At 46.2% G+C, this 26,945-nt stretch overlaps 1 protein-coding gene across 1 annotated transcript in view; it reads right to left on the minus strand.

The window, feature by feature from the left end:
* The window catches only part of NID1 (nidogen 1), a 249,834-nt gene that overhangs the window by 179,822 nt on the left and 43,067 nt on the right, over positions 1 to 26,945 (minus strand). The window contains exon 3 of the mRNA XM_030194981.1: positions 11,945 to 12,244. Within this exon, the coding sequence (XP_030050841.1) occupies positions 11,945 to 12,244 (300 nt within the window). The remainder of the gene's footprint in view (positions 1 to 11,944; positions 12,245 to 26,945) is intronic.

Raw genomic sequence — 26,945 nt, forward strand, 5'->3', positions numbered from 1 at the left:
GTGTTCTAGCTGGAGCCAAAGAGAAGCAGATGTCAAAGCACCCGTCAATGTGGTTCAGACGTGGTTGCGGACTCCACTGCTCCCATACCTTCAATCTGTGACAGAGAAGCCCGTACCTCTTCCACCGACGTGTAGACCTGAGTAGTTCCGTTGTGAGTGGCATGGCAGGGTACATCAGGGCAAATCTTATTTTTAGGGAAAGTAACTTGGAGCAGAGAGGAGCAAAGGCCCTGCATTGTGCTGCCACACCAGCTGAGTAGTCCTGGAAACAAAGAATACACTGGTTCTCATAAGACAGAGGTCTGCCCGAGCATACCACTTGCAGAATAGCCTGTTTGTGAGCAAAGTTCAGGACACGTACGGCTTAGCCAATGCAGGTTGTCTAGGCCCCACCCTATGAGCTCGCTCCACTCATAGGGGACCTTAGCAGTCTGGGAGATGTAGTTCCCTGTTGAGCCACAATTCCAAAAAGCCGATTAGTTCTTTATCCGCTATAGATTCTGGGAGGCCCACCAAATAAAGAGTGTTCCGCCACAACATGTTTTTCAAATCTTCCACCTTAGCTTCCAATGCAGAGATCTTCTTCTGAATCAAGTCCTCCACGGTAGTGACCCGATCTTCCACTTCACTTGTGCCTGTCTGGAAGACCACACAATCCCTAGTCAACACTCCAGTTTAGAAACGACTGGGCTCAAACTCTGCTCCAGTAAGTCCTCCAGTACCGTGGTCATTTCTGTGTTGATTTCTGTAACCCATGCCGAAGACACCTTGGGGCCGGCTGGGCTCGGGGGTGCCGCCATTTTATCCACAGTTTTACTGCGGTTTTACCGTGAGATTTTTTACTTATGAAACGCTCTCACCACCATCGCCAGACCACCAAGCAAGCTGTGAAGGTACTGCTATCATTCACCCACTGCGTGTGCCCAAAACAAAATTTTGAGGGGTCCAATTTACAGTTGAAAAAATCGGGGGAATCAACTGAGGTGTCCGGAGGAGCTCACACTAGCGACTTCCCTCAGTCATGGCATCAAGTGATCTCTGTGATTTAATTTTTATGATTTGGGCTGAGGGGGAAGAAACTCAAACAATTTTACAGTTCTTTCAATACATACCATCCTACAATCAAATGCAAAATTGACCACTCCCCAGAAAATGTCAATTTTTTGGACACCACAGTTTCAATCAGCAATGGCTATATACAAATATCTATATACAAGAAACCTACAGACAAATACAGTTACCTTCACAACTCCAGCTTCCATCCACCCTTCACAAACAAAAAAAATCCATTATTCACAGCCAAGCCACAAGATACCACCGTATCTGCTTTGACCCAGGGGACAGAGATAAACACCTCAAAATCCTGACTGAATCCTTCAAACAAAAAGGATACAACCCCAAAATAATCTCCAAGAATGTTGCCTCCTCCCTTAAAACTCCCAGGGAGAATCTGCTACAGTACAAGGAAAAGAAAGCCACAGACAGAATCCCCCTTGTAGTGACATACAACCCAGATCTAGAAAAACTGAGAAAAATCATAAAAGATCTACAGCCACTAGTCCAGGAGGATGAACTACTGAAAGAGATATTCCCTTCCCTACCAGTGCTGGCCTTCCGACAGCCACCCAACCTAAAATACAAACTAGTGAGAAGCAAGCTCCCGAAAGAAACTCAAAAAGAAGAGAGTGCCACACACACATCCTTGCAATATATCCATCTGCAAACTATGCCAAAACATTTCACAGGATCCCAGTCATTCACAAAGGAAAAATATTCAACATAAAGGAATCCTTCACATGCTCATCTTCCAATGTGGTATATATCATTCAATGTAAAAAATGTATTGAAGGGTGCTATATTGGAGAAACAAGCCAGATGCTGAAGAAGAGATTTAATTTATATAGACATCATATGAAAAATGCCAATGCCAACCAGTGGGTGTTGGGGAGGTTGTTTCCCCAAGCAAAGCATAACCATGCTGTATGGTACTTAGCACTCAACGGTCGGAGAGGCCACTTCTGTTGAAAAAGGATGAGTCTCCCTCCAACCAGTAGGTCGCTTGGCACAGATAATTGAATGTTGGCAATGCTCTCTAGGAAGGAGTCAAAACCTGGGTTGCTGTTTAGACTGAGAGGGTGTCTGAAAGTTTTTACTCTGCTGCTGCCTTGGACGTGAGCATTGGGGCATAGTCCTTTGAGGTGGAGAAGAAGTAGGTACACTTCAAGAACGCTTAGACAACATATAATAATTGAAGCATCAAAATCCTCTTGCAAATCTTCTAGAAGAAGTGGTAGCAGAAGTTTGTGGCCTGGATAGAGTTTTATAGTAGCTGTTGTGATAAGGAAGAGGCTATCCTACCCTGGTTAGGCCCCTAGAGGGCGCTGGTCCTCTAAAATGTCCAGGGAGAAGGGCTGGGTGAGTGCTGAAGGGAGCCAGTAAGGGGAGGTATAGCTGGAGGTCGCTAGGACCGAGGAGAGTCCTGGGGATAGAAACAGGTGCAGCAGGTTATGGGCTGGGTCCTGTTTATCCATTAACCACTTATACTCCACCTGAGTTGTGAGGGGAGGGAGGAGAGCTGGCAGCTGAGGAAGAGGGCTGGTAACTGAAGCAGAGGGATCCCCAGGAGAAGTACTGGCTGAGCCCTATGGCCTGGTGGTGAAAAGACGGTGTCTAGAACAGTGAAGAGGTACTGTGGGTCCCAGATGAAAAGACTGTGTCTAGAACAGTGAAGAGGTACTGTGGGTCCCAGAGGAAAAGACTGTGTCTAGAACAGTGAAGAGGTACTGTGTGTCCCAGATGAAAAGAGTGTGTGTCTAGAGCTGTGTGCTACAAGGAGGGACTGTGTGTCCAGGGACTGAGTTAGTACTGAGCCCAAAGGCCTGTGTGAGAGGGCTCAGGGGGGAAGAAATCTATGGATATTGAACTGTGCAAGAAGAAATGTTTAAAATGGAAGATTGCACTGAGTAGGAAGAAATGAAATGGTTAAGCTGGAAGAACTGTTTAAGCTTGTGAAAGTGTTTTAAGCTAAAAGAAGTGTGCCCCAGAGGCTGGAATAAAGATGTGTATGAAAATAGCTATCTCATGGACAAAGCCAGGAAAGGATATACTTTCTGGAGGAGCCCTATGTCTCTCAGGTAGCAGAGAAGAATCAGATGGAATGCCATAGGACTCCTCAGCTGAGATGTCCTGTGGGTCTTGATCCATCTCCTAAGAGAGGTCCGAGTCTGACTCTTCAACGTACTGTTCATGGGAAGTATGTGGAAGTGTGTGTCTACCACAGCTTTGGCTCTGCGTCGAGGTGCATCAAGGCAGAAGAGTCTCTGAGGCTAGAGAAAGTTCCTCTGCCAATGCTAACACATGCATCAGTCAGGTTTGTGCTGCCCTGGATGGGGTGTGGTACCTCTCCCATGACTGCCTCTGATGTATTGAAGAACTGGGCTGAGGCTGGTGCAAGCACCCTGTAAACCTATATAGACTGCGAATGCAATAGCCCTGAAAGCTCCTATAACCACAATTTCCTCATGAACAGTAAGCATCGGTATCGGCTGAGAAAGCGGTATGGACGCCGCATAAGTTACAGCCTGTGTAGGCATAGGAGACCTCAAAGGCTCTAAGGGAGAAGAGAGCTGTTGATCGAGGATGTTGATGCAGGGGAGGTATGGGCAGAGTGCCTTGAGGAGAACGATGGCGATGCTTCTTAGTCTTTTTACGCAGTAGGTCTTTTGATGCACGCACCATCCTTACGTGGTTGTGGTACTTAAGCCATGAAAATCCTTAGAGTTCTAAGACCCTAACAATCACCAGCTTAGATGTTGGCTCAGAAGAACATCTGAAGATAAATAAAAAGATGAAATGTGGATGAAGGAGCTTTAGAGCTGGAACACAATAGAAGCTACCTGATTCTATCAACCAATAAGCTAAGGAGAAAATTAAACTTGAACCATCTCGATGCTGTGTCAGTGCATCCAATATTGATGCCAACATCAACGCAGGTCCCGCGTCAAGTGTCAAATCCCCTGTTAGGCTTAATGCGATACCATTGTTAATGAAGAACCAAAACGTTTTTCACGCTGGACTCTACAGGCTTTAAGGGTTGTCGCTTGCATGTACAAGCAGAGGCTACACTGTACGTCCTGGTACTCTGGACCCAAGCACTGCACACACCAGTTATGGGGGTCTGTGTCTGAAATAGTTCTATTGCATCAAGTTCATTTTTGAAGCCACTCGGCACCCTCATTGACATGGAGAGTAAAATGGGCAGCACAAGGTTAAAAGGGAGCTTGAGTAGTCGTGTACCCAATATTGGTCAAATGCTTCCCAGGTAAAAGAAGGACTCAGAGGCCAGAAAGGCAGAAAATTGAAAAATGAAAAAAACAATTTAAAAAATTAATAAATTGAACAACTTAATACAAAAAGAAAGAAGACTTTGAAGAAAAAATATCCCGAAAATGGGAAGGCACCAAAAGGCAAAAGTTTGAGGCACTGAGAGATTAAAAAAAACAACTTCTTTGCTCCATGGAAAAGGGAAAATTAGCTTCTTACCTTGGTAAATTTCTTTCCTTTAGTCATAGCAGATGAAGCCATTACATATGGGTTGTGTCCATCAACCAGCAGGGGGAGATAGAGAGCACTCAAATTTCACAGTGCCACATGGTCAGCTAGCTCCACTGCCTCTTCAGTATTTGAAGCTTCCAAAGCAGTATAACAAACCGCAATGGGAATAACATGAACTTTCCTCAAAGCGAACAATGGCCCCATAACAAGGGCATGAACTCAAAAGGAGGGAATGAACACATCCTCCTGGAGGGAATAAACTCGTCCTCCTCTTTGTATTTATGGAGAGAATACACACATCCTCCTGGAGGGAATGAACTCAACCTCCTACACATGAACTGGAGGGAATGAACTCATCCTCCTATAAGTGAACAAGAATCCTGAAGATGTTTTCCAACTTTCTCCCAAGGAAGGATTAGAACTTCAGGAAACAAGAACAGAACCTGAAACAGATTCACATCATACAGACAATCATTCAGGGAGGGCTCATGGCTTCATCTGCTATAACTAAAGGAAAGAAAATTACCAAGGTAAGAACCTAATTTTCCCTTCCTTGTCATCAAACAGATAAAGCCATTACGTATGGGATGTATCAAAGCACTTGTGCTCCAAAACGCGCATCCCTCCTAGCAGCCACATCCAGCCTGTAATGTCGGGCAAATGAGAGCTTCGAAGCCCATGTTGCTGCACTGCAAATCTCATGAAGAGAGAGTGCTCCAGTTTCAGCCCAAGAGGAAGAAATCGCTCTTGTAGAATGTGCCTTAAAGGCTACAGGCAGAGGCCGGCCGGCAAGCAGATAAGCTGAAAAGATAGCTTCTTTGAGCCAGTGGGCAATAGTGGCTTTAGACGCTGGAGACCCTCTGCGAGAACCTGATAGTAAAACAAACAAATGATCAGAGGTCCTGAAAGAATTAGTAACTTGCAGATACTGCAGCAGAGTCCTGCGCACATCCAACAGGTGCAACTGCCCAAAGGATTCTGGAAACTCCTCCTTAACAAAAGAGGGTAGAAAAATAGGCTGGTTTAGGTGAAACGCTGAAACCACCTTAGGCATGAAGGAAGGCAAGGTACGAACCGTGACTCCGGACTCTGAAAATTGCAGAAATGGGTCTTGACAGGACAGCGCCTGGAGTTCTGACACCCGTCTCGCCGAAATAATGGCCACCAGAAAAACGGCCTTTAGTGTCAAATCTTTCTCTGAAGCTCGCCGTAGCGGCTCAAAAGGAGAACCCTGCAGAGCCCTCAAAACTAGCCCCAGGTTCCAAGCTGGACAAGGTGCCCGCATGGGAGGACGGAGCCGAAGCACCCCTCTAAGAAACCGTGCCACATCTGGATGAGCAGCTAAAGATACGCCTGCAACCTTACCATGAAGGGAGGCCAATGCTGCCACTTGCACCCGCAGGGAATTATAGGCCAAGCCTTTTTGTACACCATCCTGCAAAAAGTCCAGAATCGGCGAGACAGGAGCCCGCATGGGTGTGATCGCTTTTGAAACACACCAAGCCTCAAACTGGCGCCAGATCCTGGCATAAGCCACGGAAGTGAACCGCTTGCGGGCCCTGCAGGAGAGTGGAAACAACATTATTGGAATAGCCTTTGCCTCTCAATTGCGCCCTCTCAACAGCCATGCCGTAAGACCAAAACAGCAAGCGTCCTCCATGGCCACCGGTCCCTGCGACAACAGGTTCGGTACCAGAGGTAAAGGAAGGAGAGCCTCCACTAGCATCTGTCGGAGCTCCGCATACCAAGGCCCCCTGGGCCAATCCAGGGCGATGAGAACCACTTCACCTGGGTGAAGCCGAATCCGCACGAGCATACGCCCTATCAAGGGCCACGGAAGGAACACATACCAGAGGCCCAGAGGCCAGGGTTGAGCCAAGGCATCCAACCCGGCTGAGCGAGGATCACTCTGTCTGCTGAAAAGCACGGGACTTTGGCAGTTGAGCTTGTCGCCATAAGATCCATTACGGGCTTGCCCCATTTGGCACATATCTGCAGGAATACTTCATCCGCCAGGTCCCATTCCGCTGGATCAATTTGATGCCTGCTTAGATAATCGGCTTGCACGTTGCTCTGACCTGCAATGTGAGCTGCCGACAGAAACTGTAGATGCAGCCCGGCCCAGTAGCAAATCTGTTCGGCCTGCGCGTCGAGCGCTCTGCACTGAGTGCCGCCTTGTCGGTTTATGTAGGCCACCATTGTCGTGTTGTCCGACATCACTGACAGCCAATCCTTCCAGGGTCACTTGAAAGGCCAGAAGTGCCTGAAACACCACTTTCAACTCTAGGCGATTGATGGACCACTCCGACTCGTCGGGTGTCCAAAGACCCTGGGGGCATGCTTCCCCTTGCAATGTGCGCCCCAGCCCTTCAGGCTGGCATCTGTCACCACTAGGCACCACTCGGGGAGCACCAGCGGCATTCCTCGCCGCAGCATGCTGTCCGAGAGCCACCACTCCATATTGAGTTGGGCCGCAGGGAGCCAAGAGAGGCTGCATTGATAATCCTGAGATACTGGAGACCATCGTTGAAGCAGGGAATACTGCAGAGGTCTCAGGTGCGTTCTCGCCCAGGGCACCAAATCCAAGATGGCCGTCATCGATCCCAACAGCTGGACAATGTCCCAAGCTCGCAGGCGGGGCATCCTCAGGAGCAGACGGACCTGATTCTGAAGCTTGCACCGCCTTTGCTCCGGTAGGAATACATATCCCGAGTCTGTGTCGAACCGTGTCCCCAAATATTCTACAGATTACGAGGGGGTCAGGTGAATTTTGGCCAAATTGACGACCCAGCCCAGAGATTGCAGTACTGAGACCACTCTGGCTGTAGCTTGATGGCTCTCTGTTGCGCCAGTCGTCTAGGTACGGGTGAACCCGGATACCTTCTCGCCTAAGAAAAGCAGCTACTACCACCATTACCTTGGAAAAGGTTCGGGGAGCTGTGGCAAGGCCAAAAGGCAAGGCCCAAGACTAGAAATGTTTTCCCATCACCGCAAACCGCAGAAACTTCTGGTGCGGGGGCCAAATTGGAATGTGCAAGTAAGCCTCTTTCAGGTCCACAGACGTGACAAACTCTCCTGGCTGTACCGCCGCACTGATGAAGCGCAGGGTTTCCATGTGAAAATGCCGCACTCTTAGGGACTTTTTTAATTCTTTTAAGTTCAGAATAGGGCGAAAAGACCCACCTTTTCGCGGCACCACAAAGTAAATGGAGTAGCAGCCGTAGCCGAAATCGGCAGGAGGCACCGGGGGAAACCGCCCCAATGTGAATCAAGCCTTGTAAGGTCTCCTCTACCGCTGCCCGTTTGGCGGCAGAACCGCATCGGGACTCCACAAACACGTCTCTTATCAGGGCATCGAATTCTATTCGGTATCCTTCTCTGATCAGGTCCAAGACCCACTGATCTGAGGTAATCTTGGCCCACTCCTCGAGAAAGAGGGAAAGACGTCCTCCTATAACAGGAATCGAAGAGGGGGCCGGCGCACCCTCATTGAGAGGGTCGCCCTTGAACTCCAGGTCTTGAGCCTGCTGCTGCGGAACGTTTGTCCGAGCGAAAGGAGTTCCTCTGCTGAAAACCAGCCACGAGAAGTGGACCCAGCAGAATGCCCCGGGCGGTACCTTCTAGCTTCACGGAAGAAAGGTCTAAGAGAGGAGTGAACCGCCTGACCCTTGGAGGGAGGCCGCGGCCTATCCTCGGGTAAGCGCTGGGGTTTGGCATCTCCCAGGCCTTTCACAATTTTCTCCAACTCCTCACCCAACAGGAGAAGGCCTTGAAAGGGCAACTTCACCAACCTTTGCTTAAAGGCCATGTCTGCCACCCAACGCCGTAGCCACAGAAGACGGCGAGCCGCCACTGCTACAGCCATCTGTTTAGCCGAAGCTCTGACAATATCATAAAGGGCGTCAGCCAAAAAGGACAAGGCCGACTCCATCGCAGAGCCACTTCAGACAAGGGCTCCACTCCATCACCGGGCTGTTCCACTGCCTGTTGCAACCATGCCAGGCAGGCTCTAGCAGCATAACAACTGCTTGCAGACGCCCAAATAGTAAGACCAGCAATTTCAAAGGACCGTTTAAGTGCTGATTCCAGTCTACGGTCTTGCATGTCCTTCAGGGCAACACCTCCTTCAACCGGGAGGTTAGTTCTCTTTGTCACAGCTGTGACTAGGGCATCCACCTTAAGCATTGCAAAGCGAGCCAAATGCTCCTCACTCAGAGGGAATAATTGCCCCATAGCCCTGGAAACTTTCAAAGGTCCTTCGGGGTCAGCCCATTGAGCTGAAATAAGCTCTTGGATGGAGTCATGCAAAGGAAAGGCTCGAGCAGGCTTTCCAGAGGCCACGCCACTCCCAGGATCTTCAATAGAGAGGACCTGTAAGACAATCTGAAATAAGTGCTGGCAGCTCCTCGCGGTGGAAAATCCTCACCGCGGACGGATCATCTGGATCCACTGGCCCTTCTGCACCTTCCTCTGTTTCCTCTGGCCACGAGGGCCTGCCAGACCCCTCAGAGTCACCACATCCCGACCGGGGGGGGGGGGGGGGGGGGGGGAAGGGGGGTGCGCCACTCTCTGAAGGGGAATTTACCCTTCTGTGCTTCTCTTACGGCCAGCTATCAGGGAAAAACGCCTCAGAGGGCAATCTCAGGCCTGCATCCACCAGAGGGGCAGTAAGCGGGGCCGTAGAAAACCCCTGTGGCTGAGCTCTTTTAAGCATATATGCATTATGAAGCAATAATACAAAGTCAGGGGAGAAAAACTCGCCCTGGGCACCCGGTTCCAGTCCAGGGCTAGTAGCTCTTTGGCCAGCCTCAATTCGAGGGCCCCCTCCGGTCTCCAGACCCTCCGCCTCAGCGGAGGCCATGCCATGTGGTGCTTTCAAAATGGCTTCCGCTGCCAGCTCCACCGAGCAGAAAGAATCATCGCTCGCCATGCTCAGGCCGGCTCTTACGCCTGAACAGCATGTTTTACAGAGCCCTGCTGCTGATCTGCGCTTGCCACACTTGGAACAGCGCTTAACACTCTCTGCAGCCATCGCCGAAAAACAGCGGAAAATTCAAAATGGCGGCTTCGCGCCAAAAACGTCCCGATCGCGGGCCCTCCCCGGAGGAGTCAGAAAACACTCTTACCTCACTGGACCGAGTATACAAGCTCCGGTCACACTGTAGAAACTAAAGAAAACCTCTTGCTTTTTTTTTTTTTTTACGCTATGAGGAAAGTAGAGAAAACAGCAAAAGAGGCAATCAAATCAACTCCGGAGGTACAGAACAGTGGGAAAGGCAGGGAAAGGCGAACCAATGTGCCTGCATCCACCAAGTATAGAGTGGGAAAGAGCAGGGAAAAGTGAAACTAATGTGCTCACATCCACTGGGGGGACGGGTAAGGCAGGGAAAAGGCTAGCCTATGTGCCTTTAAAGTGAAGTTGCTATAGCCTCTAACACCCCGGCTAACAACTGGCAAGCCAGGAGTCACCCCCCAGGCAGATTTTTTAAGGAGCTTGATCAAGCTGCAACCACCCTGCTTGGGGAGAGAGAGAATACTGAAGAGGCAGTGGAGCCAGGGTTGCCAGGTGGAAAATTTTTTTCCAGCCCAATCCAGCCCAAAAAACAGCCCAAAACCCGCCCCAAACACAAACCCCGCCCCTGACACCCCCGCCCCCGCCGTCATCAACCCCGGCTCCCACGTCACCGGCCCCGCCTCCCCGTCATCGGCCCCGCCTCCCACGTCATTGGCCCCGCCTCCCACGTCACTAACCCCGCCCAAAACGTCACTAACCCCGCCCAAAAACGTCACTAACCCCGCCCCCCGCGGCCGAAAAAACCGCCCTGAAGCCCAAAAACAGCCCAAAAAACCGCAACCCGCCGTGGGCAAAAATTTCCCGCGGCGGGTCGCGGAAAACCGCCCAATTGGGCGGTAAAACCGCCCACCTGGCAACACTGAGTGGAGCTAGCTGACCATGTGGCACTGTGAAATTTGAGTGCTCTCTATCTCCCCCTGCTGGTTGATGGACACAACCCATACGTAATGGCTTCATCTGCTTTCCCATGCTCGAGCATTGGGTGGGAACGGAAGGCATCCTAGCATGCGTGGTGAGAGCACTATCTAAAAGATTTAAAGTGACAGTTCAGTTGACAGTGTCCACATCAGGCTGTGGATGTCATCACTCACATGTGAGAATATTATGCCTGCTTGTCTTCAGAGAATACACATCTATGAAAAATAAATTCCCCATTGGGTTTTGCACCAGCTCAGATCATAAAGCTATTTTAAAAGGTGATCGTTTTGACCAGGACTTCACTAGAGAGATCAAGGGAGTAATATTTATTAATACCTCATTTCTGTCTTCAAAAGAAGAAAAACAAAAATTAAAATTACGGCCTCATTACATAATTGTCTGCAATTATACATTTTGGATTGTAAAATGAGCTGGCTACACATGAAGTACTGGCATTTACAAGTGGAAGTTGCAAAATTGCTTCTTCTATGTGTAAAGTTCCAACACTCATGTGAAAAATGCTAAGTCGATTGCATTCTTTATGCGTGTGTTTAAATCTGCAAAATGGCAACTCCCACTGTACACGCCAGCAAGTACATGTGTACTCCTACATGCCCTTATAAGTATTTTACAAAAGGCTCTGTGTTCAGCAATATCTTCTGTAAAATACAGGGGAAACTTCAGAACATCTCAACCTGGACATCTCAATTCAAATCTCTATAAACTTATCTACACATCATAGTGAGATTCCACATAAAAAGACAGTTCCTTCATTTTTTTGCCACATCTTACTCAATCCTTGTGCTAACAAGTGGCACATGCATATGAAAACAATATTTTTCACCAAGATTCTGTCCAAATGTTAAAGTTTCATAATCAGGCACAACTTTGCATCTCACACAAAATTAACGATTTACTTTTTATATTTCCTTACATTGAGCCTTCCACAGAACAAGAAAAATATGCCAACCACTTCTCAATATAGTTTGCCATTTTCCCAAATTTTTTCAAAACACAGAGGTCCAGAAACTCACTTATGTTCTTATATGAGACAAAAACAGTCATTGGGCAAGTCACTTAACCCGCCATTGCCCCAGGTACAAATAAGTACCTGTATATGCTATGTAAACCACATTGAATGTAGTTGCAAAAAAAACACAGAAAGGCGGTATATCAAGTCCCATTCTCTCCCCTCCCCCCCCTTAAACCATTTCTCAACTTGCTGGCAACATCCTCCCATTTCCCATGTCAGTCATATGTGACAAACAATTACATTACACTGCTTGTATCACAAGACCCAAAGAAAAAGAAGTTGGTTGCATATAACTCTGGAACGCTTTAGCAGTTGCCTAAAAAAGCTAGAGTAATAAACTGAGGGAAACCAATGAATATATTCACCTTGTTTTCTGAAATAGTGTCTCCTCTCTTCTCTTGGTAGGCTGCCACATTTTCCCAGGTAACGATGACAACATTATCTGGATAGAAGTCATCCAGTGGAAAGCCTCTGTTGATGTGCTCTGCAGCAAGATTTAAGATTGCAGGGGATGAATCTTCTCTATAAAATACCTTGCCATGTCCATCTGTAGTGTCCAGATCAGTCATAAAAGGGGCAAGCACGCCAAAGCTGGGTGGGAATGTTGCTAGATAGTCATCCTCCTGTGACGGTTCACTCGTTGCAATGATGCCATTTGTGCCAATCTGTTAAGACATACACACCCAAAGCTCAATAAACAGCAGGAATAAAGGGGACAGAGACACACATCAAAATGTTCTATATAGAACATGAATATTTTCTTGCAGAAAAGTCTTCATAAAATAAAACCAAATTCACATAGATTTTGAAACCATTCCATTGAAGAATAATGATTCAAAATGTCCCTCTGGTAAGTAAAAGTTACCTTAACTTGAGAATTTCTGGGCAACAACAGTACATAACAGAGTCAGCAGACATGAAGGCTACCAGTCTGAGCAGTACAGCAATATGAAAACTAACAGTATTCTTGAATAAGTACATAAGTGTTGCCATACTGGAACAGACCAAAGGTCCATAAAGCCCATCATCCTGTTTCCAACAGTGGCCAATCCAGGTTACAAGTACCTGGCAAGATCCCAAAACAGTACATTTTATGCCGCTTATCCTAGTAATAAGCAGTGGATTTTCCCCAAGTCCATCTTAATAATAACTTATGGACTTTTCTTTTAGGAAATTAACCCAATGTTCTTTAAACCCTGCTAAGCTAACTGCATTTTTCAAATTCTCTAGCAACAAATTCCAGAGTTTAATTACACGTTGAATGAAGACATATTTTCTCTGATTTTTTTTTTAATTTACTACTTTGTAGCTTCTTTGCATGCCCCCTAGTCCTAGTATTTTTGAGTAAACAAGCGATTCACATCTACCCGTTCCACTCCACTCACTAATTTATAGACCTCTATCATATCTCCCCTTAGTCATCTTTTCTCCAAGCTGAAGAGCCCTAGCCACTTTAGCCTTTCCTCATAGGGATAAATAAGTAGCAGTAGTGATAGTGGCGCTGGATTCATGTAAGACCCCATTTTCAGTACTTTATTCAGTTCCAGAGACCATATACTAAAATGCATTAAAAACATAGGGGTAAATATTCAGTCACCAGCAGTGCGTTTTTTTAGCCACTGTATGGCTTTATGCCCCAATATTCAATGCTTTGGGCACCAGTATTGAATATCCTCAATTAAGCAGTTGAGTGCAATATTCAGCACTTAACCACTTAAGTCATGGGTTCCCAAACTTTTTCGGTTCGCAGCACCCCCCCCCCCATATGGGTCTCCGTGGCACCACCTCGGCCACATGGGTCTCTGTGGCACTCCCTCCCCCCCACATGGGCTTCCCTTTCCCTGTAGCCCCCTCCTCTCACACCAGCACACCTCTGCCTTCCTGCAGCCCCCTCCTCTCACACCAGTACACCGCTACTTCATACAGGTCCAGGATCGCAGCCGCTTCCTTCTCCTTCCCCCGCCGCAGCTGCAATGCTTGAAGCTTACATTTTTGGGACATCCGCGATTCATACATTCCTAGTCTGCTGTGTCCGGCCCTCTCTGATGCAACTTCCTGTTGCGAGGGCCGGACGCAACAGAGGGAAGTCCCCACAGTGCCTGTGTGAATCGTGGACAGCCCAAAAATGTAAGCTGCAAGCATTGCAGCGGCGGCGGGGGGGGGGGAAGAAGCAGGAAGTGGCAGATGCTGGGCCTGCGGGAGGAGCGTAGGGAGCAATGCACCACTGCACACCCGAGAATTCGCTGCGGCGCACCAGGGTGCCACAGTGCAGTTTGGGAACCGCTGGCCTAAGTGAAACTGGATAAAGATAGGATTGAGTTTTATGCAGTTCTATTTGGTTAAGTGCTGAATATCGAACAAGTGCTGACTCTGCCCCAAGACCACCACAAAATAGTCAGGTTTCAGTTTAGTGGTTAGTGCTGATATTCAGTGGTACCAACTGGTTAAGTGCCGCTGAATATCAGCAGATAGCCTTGTACAAGCAATTTAACCTGCATATAATATGCGAAACTGCTTTGGTTGTACCACAGAAAGGTAGTATATCAAATCCAAGATCCCTAATTGTCCAGGTGCCTCTCCTGGTGGCTTAAATCACTTTGAATATTGACCCAACATATTTTTCAAATATGCTGACATTAATGTGGTATTTAGGACCTTCAGTAAATATATACCACATTTTGTTTGTGTTTTTAACTGTGGCTGGTTCTGTAGCTGGTAATGTGTCCGTTGCCAGACATGGCATAGGAAGATCAATCCTCCCCCCCCACCCCCCACAAAGGGTATAGAAACCCCAAGATCTTCCTTGTTGAAGACTACTTTGCTGATATCAGAGATGGAGTTCAGAACCCCCCTTGGAAAATACATAAACAAGTTTGGAATACATGCAGAACATGGCTCATGGAATTCTTTCCAATCCCTCTGTATGTGATGTGTGTGTTGTGGTAGTGAAGAAAGTAAAATCAAGTAATTTTGAGAGGATCCCTTCAGCTTCAGGTACAGGTAACTTTAGAAGGCGGCAAAGTACATGAAGAATGCCAGGGCTAAGCTGGCAGTGGTGACAGAGCATAAAACAGCAAAATCCCAGCACAATAAGGACTGGAGAAATTCCCTTGGGAGCATTAAACCCCCCCCCCCCCCCCCCACCTCAGAGCATCACAGGTGACAGCATGGACCTCTAACAGACTCTCTGAACTGGAAACAGACAGACTTGGGACAACTGAGGAAAGCATGGAAGATGAGACTGAAATACAAATGCCCTGCTTCCCCCAACTCAGATAAGATGGAATACATAGAACAGGGTACTGACCTCTGTTAAACAGCTAATACTCAAAACATTTACTCATTTTGGCAAAGTGGAAAGTAGTAGAAGCCTTCTGATCAGTTGTTCTATAGAAAGAGATAGGCCTTATAAATCTGGGCTCCTCATGTAATAACTGAACTGGCATTGAAAGGAAGGTTTACTGAGAGAAACAGACTTATAGAGAGAGTGTTTAAAATATACCTTCCTAATATTCAAAGTGATTTAATGGGGCAGGAGAGGCTCCTGCCTGATTAAATTGCTTGTGCCCACCTAAGCAAAGACATTCAGTGGCACTTAACTGGACAATGCAGAATATCACCACTAACTACCCCTGCTCGGTACGATTAGTGCCAGAGCGGTTCATGAGCAGAGCATGGGAGGATCCGATACTTAATCAGTTAGAAGTGATATTCAACGTGCTAATCAGTTAAGTGGCAAAAGTTAGGACAATAAAAAGGCTGCCTTAACTTTAGCCGTGGAGGTAAGCAGGCACCATTCTGAATATTGACTGGTGCCCGGTTAACCTCTGGGTAGCACCAGAGGGGTTCTGGCTGCCACCCCTCCCAGAACAGTGTAACTACCCCCTTCTAATCCTCCCTCCCTCTCTCCAGAAGAAAATCAAGGATGGACCTGAGCCTCTCACCCCAGGCCTACTTGGCAGCTCCCTGGTGGTCTGGGGGGGGGGGGTAGAAACAAGCAGGATTAATGGCCACTCGCTCTTGCCTGGCACAACTGCCTCAAAACTCTAGCACCAGCTTCACAATACTTCAGTAGAAGCGAGAGGCTGCCACTAGAGCAGAGGTTTTCAACATATCCTGAAAACCCCGATAGGCTGTGTGTGTCCTGGGAACTGGGTTGAAAACCTATGCACTAGAGGCTGCAGCAGCCATTTTGTACAGGCAACCATGCCAGGCACGAGCAAGCATGTATCACTCCTGCCCTCCCCCCCCCCCCCCCCAGATCACCAGGAAGCTGCCAATTAGGCCCAAGGGGGCCTATGGGCTTGAAGAGCTTGAGCCTAATTTTAATTTTCTTCAAGGGGCAGGGAGGGGGGATCAGAGGAGAAGTTATGTTGTTCCAGGGGGTGGGAGGATCAGAAGAAGAGGATGTTATGCTGTTCTGTGGGTGGGGGGGGGTTTGGGACCAAGGTGAAGGTAGGGGGATCAGAGAGGCTAAGGTACCTCTTGCTTTGTGGTCAATATTCAGCTATAGATTAAGGTTTAAAACTCAGAAAAATATCACATTAGCTATCTTTCTACCTTCTGGCCATTACATGTGAAAAGCTGTAGAATCAAAAATAAAATTATATATATAAATAAAATCCAGGCAGCTGTCAAATCTGCCTCCTAAGCACATCTGGCAGCCCCCCACCCTTAAACTCTAGATCCTAGTTATCTATCTAGTTTGTCAATGTCTTAATTAAGCTCTGCCCAAGGCAACATAGTAACATAGTAGATGACGGCAGAAAAAGACCTGCACGGTCCATCCAGTCTGCCCAACAAGACAAACATATGTGTAAACCTTACCTTGATTTGTACCTGCCTTATTCAGGGCACAGACCGTACAAGTCTGCGCAGCAGTACTTCCCGCCTCCCAACCACCAGTCCCACCTCCCATCACCGGCTTTGGCACAGACCGTATAAAGTCTGCTCTCCACTATCCTCGCCTCCCAACCACCAACCCCTCTTCCCCCCACCTGCTCCGCCACCCAATTTCAGCTAAGCTTCTAAGTATCTATTCCTTCTGCACAAGATTCCTTTATGCTTATCCCACGCATGTTTGAATTCCGTTACCGTTTTCATCTCCACCACCTCCTTAGCAGTACACTGTTAAGTAGTTTTCACAGTAGAATTCAAAACAAAAAATGTGCATCAGAATTACAAAAAAATGCAGCACATCATGGACAGGAAATAATTTGTAATCCCTTTTCACATATCTATGGTGTGTATGTGTGATGTACATGTGTTGTGTGGGGCTTGCATACCCCATCTATGACATCAACAGGTTCTTTGAGGCATAAACAACCCCCACTTGCCTCTGCCCCTCTTGTTCTGTTAAAAATGACACTAGCTGACTCAAAGCTCCCCTTTTGCACCTACTTGAGTTTTAGTGAAGTCTTTTAAATAAATATTTCCTATTATAATCTCCTTTTCTCCGGCAACACATATTTTGAGTGCCTTGAGCCTGTATGTCAGTCATATACCCTGAGTATGGCTGCTCTGTGTCCTTCAGTTCAAGTCTATACTAAGTAATATTATCTAATGACCATATATAGAAAGAAGCTATAATAGAAGACCACCAATTCTCCTACACAGCCCCCAATGACCCTTCCTATTTCAATACTCTTACTGTATATCCTATTCAGTCTCTGACTTTACCCTCACTTCTCCAACAGCCACCGAAATAAATCATGGATGGTAATTTTATAAACCAGGCACCTAATAAAAATGTCCAAACACATACATACTTTATGCCTACTTTATAAAGTCAAAACACAAGACTCTAGGATAAGCAGCATAAAATCCGTTTTACTGTTTTGGGAACGTGCCAGGTACTTGTGACCTTGATTGGCCACTGCTGGAAACAGGATACTGGGCTTGATGGACCTTCGGTCTGTCCTAGTATGGCAATGCTTATGTTCTTTAAATCATCAGCACACACCCTTCAAAAGAATGTTTTAGATAAAAAGAGGCAACACAGCCATTGTGACTGACTTATCAACTTGAAATAAATATCTGCCTTATGTGCTGCAAAAACATGTGAAGTGCTCAACTTGTAACCACTTTTAATATATTTTTTATATCTGATATTTGCATCAAAGGCACACAGCATAGAAAGTAACAGCAAAGTATGATCATATTTTCCCATCAGCTTATAGTAATTTTCAGAATGGGAAAAAAATAATCTATGAATGCTGACCTATATAATAGTTAAACTCTAGCTCCGAACTGTAACATATATGTCCTTGTTGCTTTTCAGCTTTTCCCACCCTCACCCCTATACCCTCTCCCATTCAAACTCTCTTTCACCCTGCACTATACATACTTTGACTGTACACTACACCTCCAATCTCATCAGACATATTCCCACACCCCCAAGGTCAATCAAAGTGTACCGACATTATCATGGGATTCACTTAGCAGGGATGCCAAGAGGGGGGGGGGGCAAGATTCCCCTGGGCCCAGCCTCCAAGAGGGCCCGCATACCTGCCAAGTCTTCTGCATGCAGCAGGTCATCTCCTGCAGTTCCGCTGGAGAGGCAAGAGCTCCTGCTGAGCAGCCTCACTGCCCTCTTACACATTCTTGCCCTTGAAGTGTAGTCTTTCTTTCCCTCTTGCCACCTTCGTCCCCCTCCCCCGGTCCAGCATCTCTCACCCTCACAGTCCTCTAATTTGCCTTCAGTTGCTGGTGGTTGCAGCACTTCACGCAGCCTGTCTCCAGGTGGACTGTGGGGCCTTTCCTCTAACATAGTAACATAGTAGATGACGGCAGAAAAAGACCTGCATGGTCCATCCAGTCTGCCCAACAAGATAAACTCATATATGTATACCTTACCTTGATTTGTACCTGCCTTTTTCAGGGCACAGACCGTACAAGTCTGCCCAGCAGTATTTCCCGCCTCCCAACCACCAGTCCCGCCTCCCATCACCGGCTCTGCAACAGACCGTATAAGTCTGCCCTCCACTATCCTCGCCTCCCAACCACCAACCTCTCTTCCCCCCACCTGCTCCGCCACCCAATTTCAGCTAAGCTTCCGAGGATCCATTCCTACTGCACAGGATTCCTTTATGCATATCCCATGCATGTTTGAATTCCGTTACCGTTTTCATCTCCACCACCTCCAGCGGGAGGGCACTCCAAGCATCCACCACCCTCTCCGTGAAAAAATACTTCCTGACATCTTTTTTGAGTCTGCCCCCCTTCAATCTCATTTCATGTCCTCTCGTTCTACCGCCTTCCCATCTCCGGAAAAGATTTTTTTGCGGATTAATACCTTTCAAGTATTTGAACGTCTGTATCATATCACCCCTGTTCCTCCTTTCCTCCAGGGTATACATGTTCAGGTCAGCAAGTCTTTGCTCATACGTCTTGGAATGCAAATCCCATACCATTCTCGTAGCTTTTCTTTGCACCGCTTCCATTTTTTTAACATCCTTCGCAAGGTACGGCCTCCAAAACTGAACACAATACTCCAGGTGGGGCCTCACCAACGACTTGTACAGGGGCATCAACTCTTCCTTTCTTCTGCTGATCACACCTCTCTCTATACAGCCTAGCAACCTTCTCACTACAGCCACCGCCTTGTCACACTGCCTCTGCCACGTTCCGCTCCTCTAATGCAACTTCCTGTTTCCGACGGGTGGTTCATGGCATAGAAAAGGCCTCACAGGCTGGCCAGAGATAGGCTGTGTGGAGCACTGCTGCCACCAGCAACTGAAGGCAAGTTAGAGGACCACGGGAGAGAGGAGGGACAGGAAACAAAGCAGGGAAAATGAGAGATGGGGGAACGAAACAGGGCGAAAAAGGCAAGGGGAGCAAAAAATGCTGAAACGGTGTGGGGGGGGGGGGGGGTGAAGAGAGCAGAGTAGAAAAAGAAGAGGTGGAGGAAGGGAGATATGCTAGCCCTTGGGTGGAGTCGGGAAGGGAACAGGCGGAAAGGAAGAGAGAAGGTAAGCTGGCCCTGGAAGAGTGAGGCAGTGGTGCAGAATTTGGGAAAAGTGAGGGCATAAACTGGATGTGGGAAGGAGAATAGGGATACAGAGGGGCAATGCTCAACATGGGGAGGGGGACAGGGATACTAAGGAGTGATACTGGACATAGGTGGGGTGGGAATAGGGACACAGAGGAGTGATGTCAGTGATGTGAGGGGGATAAGGACACAGAAGGGCAATGCTGGATAGGGCAAGAATAGAGATAGGGACAGAGAGTGGACAAGCTGAACATGGTAGGAGGATAGAGGTAGGGGACATAAGGGAGGTGCTGGGCAGGGCGTATAAGAACACATCCGGTCCAGGTGATTTATCACTCTTTAACTTGTCGATTTGGCTCAGTACATCAACCAGGTTTATTGAAATTTCTTTCAGTTCCTCCACACTGTCACCCTTGAAAACCATTTCCAGTACAGGTAGATCTCTTACATCTTCTTCCGTAAAGACCGAAGCAAGAATTCATTCAATCTCTCAACTATGGCGTTGTCCTCCCTGGGTGCCCATTTTGTCCTAAATTGAGACTCGACTTATTTTTTGATCCAAATTGGTATTGTTTGCAAGGGGTAAAGCAAACTGAGGAGCAAAATCCATTTTAAATAATGCAATATGCCCCATTAGAGAAATGGAAGGTGTTGCCACTTGATTCAAAGCACTTTCATTTTGTTCTCCGATATCCACTACATTCTGGTTATATAAAACTAGGTTCACACTTAGTTGATACCTAAATATTTCAATGTCCCCTCTACCAGTCAAACAGGCATCCACCTTCTCTTTGGTTCAAGGGTAACATTTCTGACTTGTCACAGTTACTTTCCAAATTTGCTGTGTGATATCCAGAGCCACCTTCAAATAAGTAGGTGCTTGATTTATATATAAAGGCACCCCCCCCCCCCCAAATAAGCCCTTTAACACTGTTCCCTCTAAGTTGAATAGGAGTCTTCCAACTGCACTGCTGGCAGTAGGGGATGGTGCTTCAATATTGTGTTTCAATCATTAGGGACAGGCAGGCTTCCCTGGAGTCCTACAGAGCTTGCCTGGTCCTCACTATTGAAAAAGTGATAGTGAAACAGCACCACCCACTGGCAGGACCGGAGGTAGAGGATTCGTGCTCAGCTTAAAGGGAACAGTGCCCTGTAACAGCCAACACTTGTCTCATCTTTACTGCTAAGGGTTCTATAAACAGAATAATAATAGAGGGCATAATTGGCACCCCTGCCTTGTACCCCGTTTCAAAGCAAAAGACCCTGTTAACCTCCCATTTATAATTAGCTTTGCTGGTGGCTGCCTGTATAATGCCTTAACCCAGTCTAGAAACATTCCCCATATTGCTCCAGGACCCAGAAGAGCTATTGTCAGAATATACCAGTGATGGCGAACCTGTCAGAGACCGATTGCCCAAACAGCAACCCAAAATCTAATTATTTATCGCAAAGTGCCAACAGGGCAATTTAAACTTTATTTTAGTGTATAAACAACTTAGAAATACAATCTTTGACATCACTTTATACATCCTAGAGATATCCCCTTTCCCTTCCCTCCTCCCTTCCCCCCCCCCCCCTAGTCTCTTCATAGTTCTATGGATCTCTGTGGTGTCTCTGCTTTTATACTTAATACTTCGGGCCCACAGAAAGGCCCGGGTTTGTCAAGTGATTTCACCTCCTTGGTATCAATTGCGGAGCATCTAAGTCAATTCCCGCTTGGGATCTCCAAAGCTTATATTTGTCCCATATTTTGGTAAACTGGAGTAGCTGATTGTTCTTCATCCCTGTAAGCTTTGCCATTTGATACATATTGTCCATTTTATGTAAAACTTGGACAATTGGTGGAGCCAGCGATTGCTTCCAGGCGGCCGCCAGTGCAATCTTTGCCGCTCCTAAAAACATGGAAGCCAAACGGTGAAGAGGTGTCAGAAGTCCAGGAGGGCGAAATTGCAACAAGCAGTAGTCCATCGTTTGTGGATATTCTTTACCCAATATCTGTTTCAATAACTTAAGACATTCCTGCCAATACAGTTGTATTTTTGGAAATGACCACCATATATGTTTCATATCCCCCCTCACTTGACATCCCCTCCAGCATTGATTCGAAGAGCCTGGAAACATTTTCGCTACTTTATGTGGGGTATAATACCATCGGTATAGGATCTTATATCCATTTTCTATCATGGAACTACTTACTGATCCCTTTAACAGAAAGCCTATCGCCTTTTCCCAACTCTTCAGTTCATGTGTAGCCCCTATATCTTGTTCCCATTTCTGTATGTACTGCTGGATTGGGATTTTATATGAGAGTAGTGCCCCGTATATTCTTGACACACATCTTTTACGACTATTCCCTCCCATGGCCCGCTCTAATTCTGTTTCCTCCTTTTGTAGCTCCCCTTTGGCTTTTCGAAGAATATAATCTCTAATTCTATTGTAATATAACAAATGATGTGCTGGGAGATTAAATTAGTCTTGCAGCTCATTATATGAACGTATTGCTCCCTCTTCCCATATTTGGTCCAATTGTCTCAACCCTCTCTGTCTCCACTGCTTATATATTGCATCTCCCTCTTCCCATGAAAATCCCGGTGCCCCTTGTATATGCATTTTACGAAAATATGTTCTCTGTGGATAGAATTGTTGGCGTAATGTATTCCATGTCATTAATGGGTATGCCACTGTTGGGGGTAGCAATGTTGCCATTGCCCTAACCCGTTTACTGGGGAGCCATAATAATGCTGCTGGGTGATTAAGTCCTATCCAGTGTTTTTCAATTTGTAACCATGGTTTGTCTTCCTCAGTAATCCATGCTGCTAATATTCTTAGCTGTGCTGCTTGAAAGTATTTAAAGAAATCCGGCACTCCCATTCCCCCCTTTTTTTTAGGTTGGTATAGCATTTCTGCTTGTACTCTAGGCGGCTTATGGTTCCAAATGTACGCAAAGGTTTTTTTCTTTAGTTGTCTGAAGAATTTTTTGGGGATTTGGATTGGTAATGCTATGAAGAGGTACAAAATTTTGGGTAGTAACATCATTTTTATTGCTTGTATCCGGCCTAACCAGGACAACTCCAGCCCTTCCCACCTCTCTAATTCCTGTATCATTTCTCGCAATTTACCTGGGAAGTTTGACTCGAAAAGAGTTTTTAGATTAGGTGTCAAATTAACTCCCAGATATCGAATGGAGCGCTTTGTCCATCTATATGGGTGTCGTTCTTGTAATTTATCTCTGTCTTCTGTATTTATATTTAAGCCCAATATCTCTGATTTTGTCATATTTATTTTAAATCCTGCCATTTGCCCAAATTGCCCCAATGTTTGTTCAATATTCTGTAATGATCTATGAGGGTCTGTTAGAGTCAAAAGGATATCATCTGCAAACAGCATAATTTTATGTATCTTATGACCAATTTGGATCCCATGAATGGCCTAATTTGCTCTAATTACCTGGGCTAATGGCTCCATTGTGAGGGCAAAAAGCAGGGGAGAAAGTGCACATCCCTGTCGTGTCCCCCTGTTTAATTTAAAAGTGGCTGAGCATTCCCCATTTATCATCAATTCTGCTAGTGGCTGATCATATAGACGTTGTAGCCATTTTATATATCGGCCCGTCATTCCCATTTTATGCAGAACCTTAAACATATAGGGCCAGTGTACTCGATCGAACGCTTTCTCAGTGTCGAGAGAAAGTAAGATTGTTGGTTGTTGTGTGCTATTTGCCTCTTGTATTACATGCAGTGCCCGTCTGATATTGTCAAACGTTTGTCTTCCTTCTACAAACCCCGTCTGATCATTCTGTACCAATTCCGGCATAAGCCTCTGTAATCGCCTGGCTAGAATTTTCGTGAATATTTTATAGTCTGTATCTAAGAGTGATATGGGTCGATATGATCCACATTGCATCGGGTTTTTCCCAGGTTTTAGGAGAATACTAATATGAGCTAATCGCCATGAGTGAGGCAATTCTTTTTGGTGTTCTATCTTATTTAATACCCAAACCAACAAAGGCGCCAATATTTTCCCAAAACATTTATAGAATCTATTTGTGAATCCATCAGGCCCTGGAGCCTTACCGTTAGGCAAATTATGTATTGCCCATTGCACCTCCTCTAATGTAATGGGTGCAGAGAGTTCGTCATTTTGAGTTGAGCCAATTTGAGGGAGCTCTATCCCTTCTAAGTAGTCTTGAATTGTTTGTGGTTCTGACTGTATATCATCTGTGTACAATTGTTTATAAAAAGCATAGAAAGCCCGCTTGATATCCTCAGTTGTAGTCTGTCGCTGCCCTGTGCTATCCTCTATTGCATGTATGTGGTTTTTCATCTTTTGCTTTTTTAATTTATATGCTAATAGCCGGGAGGCTTTATTACCAAACTTGTAATATTGCTGTTGTGTTCTTTGAAGTGTTTCCGCCACCTCTGCTAATTGTAAGTCCCGAAGTTCTAATTGTAGTTGTTGACATCGTTGAGCTACCCTCGTTGTATGGGTCCCTTTAGCTATAGTATGTTGTAGGTGTTCAAGCTCTATATGTAGTTGTTGTGTTTTACGTTGTTTCTGTCTCAATCTATACGAATGTAATGATATAATTTGTCCTCTAAGGACTGCTTTAAGCCCTTCCCATAGTATGTCATCACTCACGTCTCCCGTGTCATTATGTGCAATATAGTTTTGGATGTCGATTTCTAATTGCTTGATCACATTTGGGTCTGCTAACATACTATCATCCATACGCCAGCGTGGTTTGGTTAGTCTATTTGTTGTACACCTTAATGTTAGCGTCAGGGGCGAATGATCAGACCAAGTTCTGTTCTGTATTTGTACCCCTTGTACTCTCTGTATCAAACTTTGTCCTCCCAGCCACAGGTCAATTCGTAAATATGATGCATGTACCGCCGAATAGTACGTATAGCTGTGTGACATCGGGTTATAATGTCGCCATATGTCTGTCATCTGCCAATAATTTATAAATTTGTGTAGTTTTGCTCTATCATTTCGGGCATAGCGCACCCCCACATTTGAATTATCCATAACTGGATGCATAGTGAGATTAAAGTCTCCTCCTATTATCAGTTCCCCGTCAACATATTTTGCCAATACTTCCGACAGCTCTCCATAAAAAGAGCCTTGTTTTTCATTTGGAGCATAGATATTCAGCAGGGTAAAAGTCTCCGCTCCCAATCGTATGTTTAGCAAAATATTTGGCCCCCCCCCCCCCCCCCTTATCTCTCACTATCCGTTGTACTTGCCAGGGCAACCTCCTCGCTAGGGCTATCATGACTCCCTTTTTTTTCTTTTCCATATGGTTCGATGCAAAATATATTTCCCTATACCCTCCGTGTATACATAGTTTCTCGTGTATAGGTAATAGGTGTGTCTCTTGGGCAAATATCATATCTGCTTTTAATCTAAGTGCCTCTTTAAAGAGGAGTTGCCGCTTTGCTAGTGAATTAAGGCCTTTCACATTAATAGTCATTAATTCTATTGTTCCCATTATTCCTGATTAACAAAAAATGAAAGAAGAGACATTACTCCCATTCTGTGATTACTCACTCCACTATGCTGACTACCAGGAGATCCTATCTCTATTGAAGTTATTGTTCGCAGTATATTCCCCTTCCCCCCCAACATCCCTTCCCCCAACCAAACTACACCTTCCATAACTAGGTCAGGTGTTTCAGGAGTCTGGCAACATCCCCGCATCCCACCCCAATCTCCTTTCTTTTATCATCTAACATATTTCTATACTCTATCCATACATTGAATTTAACATTGCTTCTAGTTTTGCTCAGTCCATTCACTTTAGTATATCAATTAACATTTTAAACTTTACTTGTAGGTACACATGCTGTTTACCAACCATTAAATCATAACTGTGAGGTTACGAGAGTCCTCATTCACTCTTCATTATTTAGCTCTATCCAAGAGGTTATGTCTTCTTTCTCTAGACCTTTATATCCATTCTCAAGTTACTGTCGGTTCTCCACGTCTCAATGTTGTTTCAGATCGTTGGCGCTGCAGTCTGCCTTTCCCTGCCGGCGTTCTTTGCCATCTGGGTCTAACCATTTGTCCCGGTCTTGCTTTATGTCTGCTCTCGTTCGTGGTGCTCCATTCTTGGTCAGGGAAGATGGCTGCTGCTTCTTCTGTTCCTCTAATCTGTTGGAGTTTACCCTCTTTGTAGAACCGCAACGCGAAGGGGTAATTCCATCTATATTTGATGTTTTGGGAACGAAGGTATTGTGTGATTGGACGCAGTTCTGCCCTCCGACGCAGCATGATACTTGCCAGGTCTTGGTAGAGTTGGACGCGATGTGTATCCCATACAAATTCTGGATGTTCCCGTGCTGTTTGCATGACTTTCTCCTTGATTTTGTAATCCACAAAACATGCTATTATGTCTCTTGGTTGATTATTCCTGGTTGTTCCCAGGGACCTATGGGCCCGTTCTATTGCAATATCTGCTGGTTCTATTGTAGTTTGTGATTCTTTCAGGAGCATGCTTGCCACTTGTTGAACTGTTAATTCACAGTTTGAATACTGTGGGCTCTCCGGGATACCGCGGAACCTGATATTATGCCGTCGGCTCCTATTCTCAATATCTTCCAGTTTATCCCATAATTGCTGGTAAGTTTTCTTATCTTCTTCTTTCTGCTCCGTTATATTTTGAATCAAGTCCATTTGTTCATCTAGACGATCTTCCGTTTCAGCCACACGCTGCCCCAAAACTGCAATCTCACCGCGGAGATCCTCTCCTAGCGTGTTCAGGTCAGTTCGCATTGCTTTAAGCTCTCCTGTAATTTCTTTCAGCCATTCACGTATCTCAACCAGCGGTTCTGTCTCTTCTACTAGCGCTTCGTCTGGTGTGAAGAGCGGCTGCGAACTTTGCATTGCCTTCTGCGTCGAGTTCTCGAATGTTCGCTCCTCCACCATGCTGTTCCCCTTCGGGGCGGTCTGTGATAGCGCCGTGTTTGGGCCCGTGTAAGCAAATCCCGCTAAGGATTGTTTGGACGTTCGGGCGGTCATATTTAGCTTGTTCCCGCGTCTTTCCGCCACTGTTTTCTCTCTTGCCTTATGCTGTAATCGTGAGTTAGATGCTGTATTTCTTGCTTTTAATGGTGGGACCGCCGGAGCTCTTCACTCAGGCAGCCATCTTGATGCGGTGACGTCACCAGCCCCCCCAACAGGGCAATTTAACCTGAATAACAGCAACGTGGGTTTTAAACTGGTTCTAGCCAGTTTAGAACGCAAGTAGTAAAACGGGGACATGCACAAAAGGGCATTTTCCTGTCACAGTAACAGCCAACGAAAATGGTATGCAAATGAGCAAATTAGCATTAAAATACTAATCCGATGCACTATCGTTTTCCAAGGAAGTCACC

Source organism: Microcaecilia unicolor, chromosome 3 (genome assembly GCF_901765095.1).
Source record: "Microcaecilia unicolor chromosome 3, aMicUni1.1, whole genome shotgun sequence".
In the NCBI taxonomy this organism is placed as follows: domain Eukaryota; kingdom Metazoa; phylum Chordata; class Amphibia; order Gymnophiona; family Siphonopidae; genus Microcaecilia; species Microcaecilia unicolor.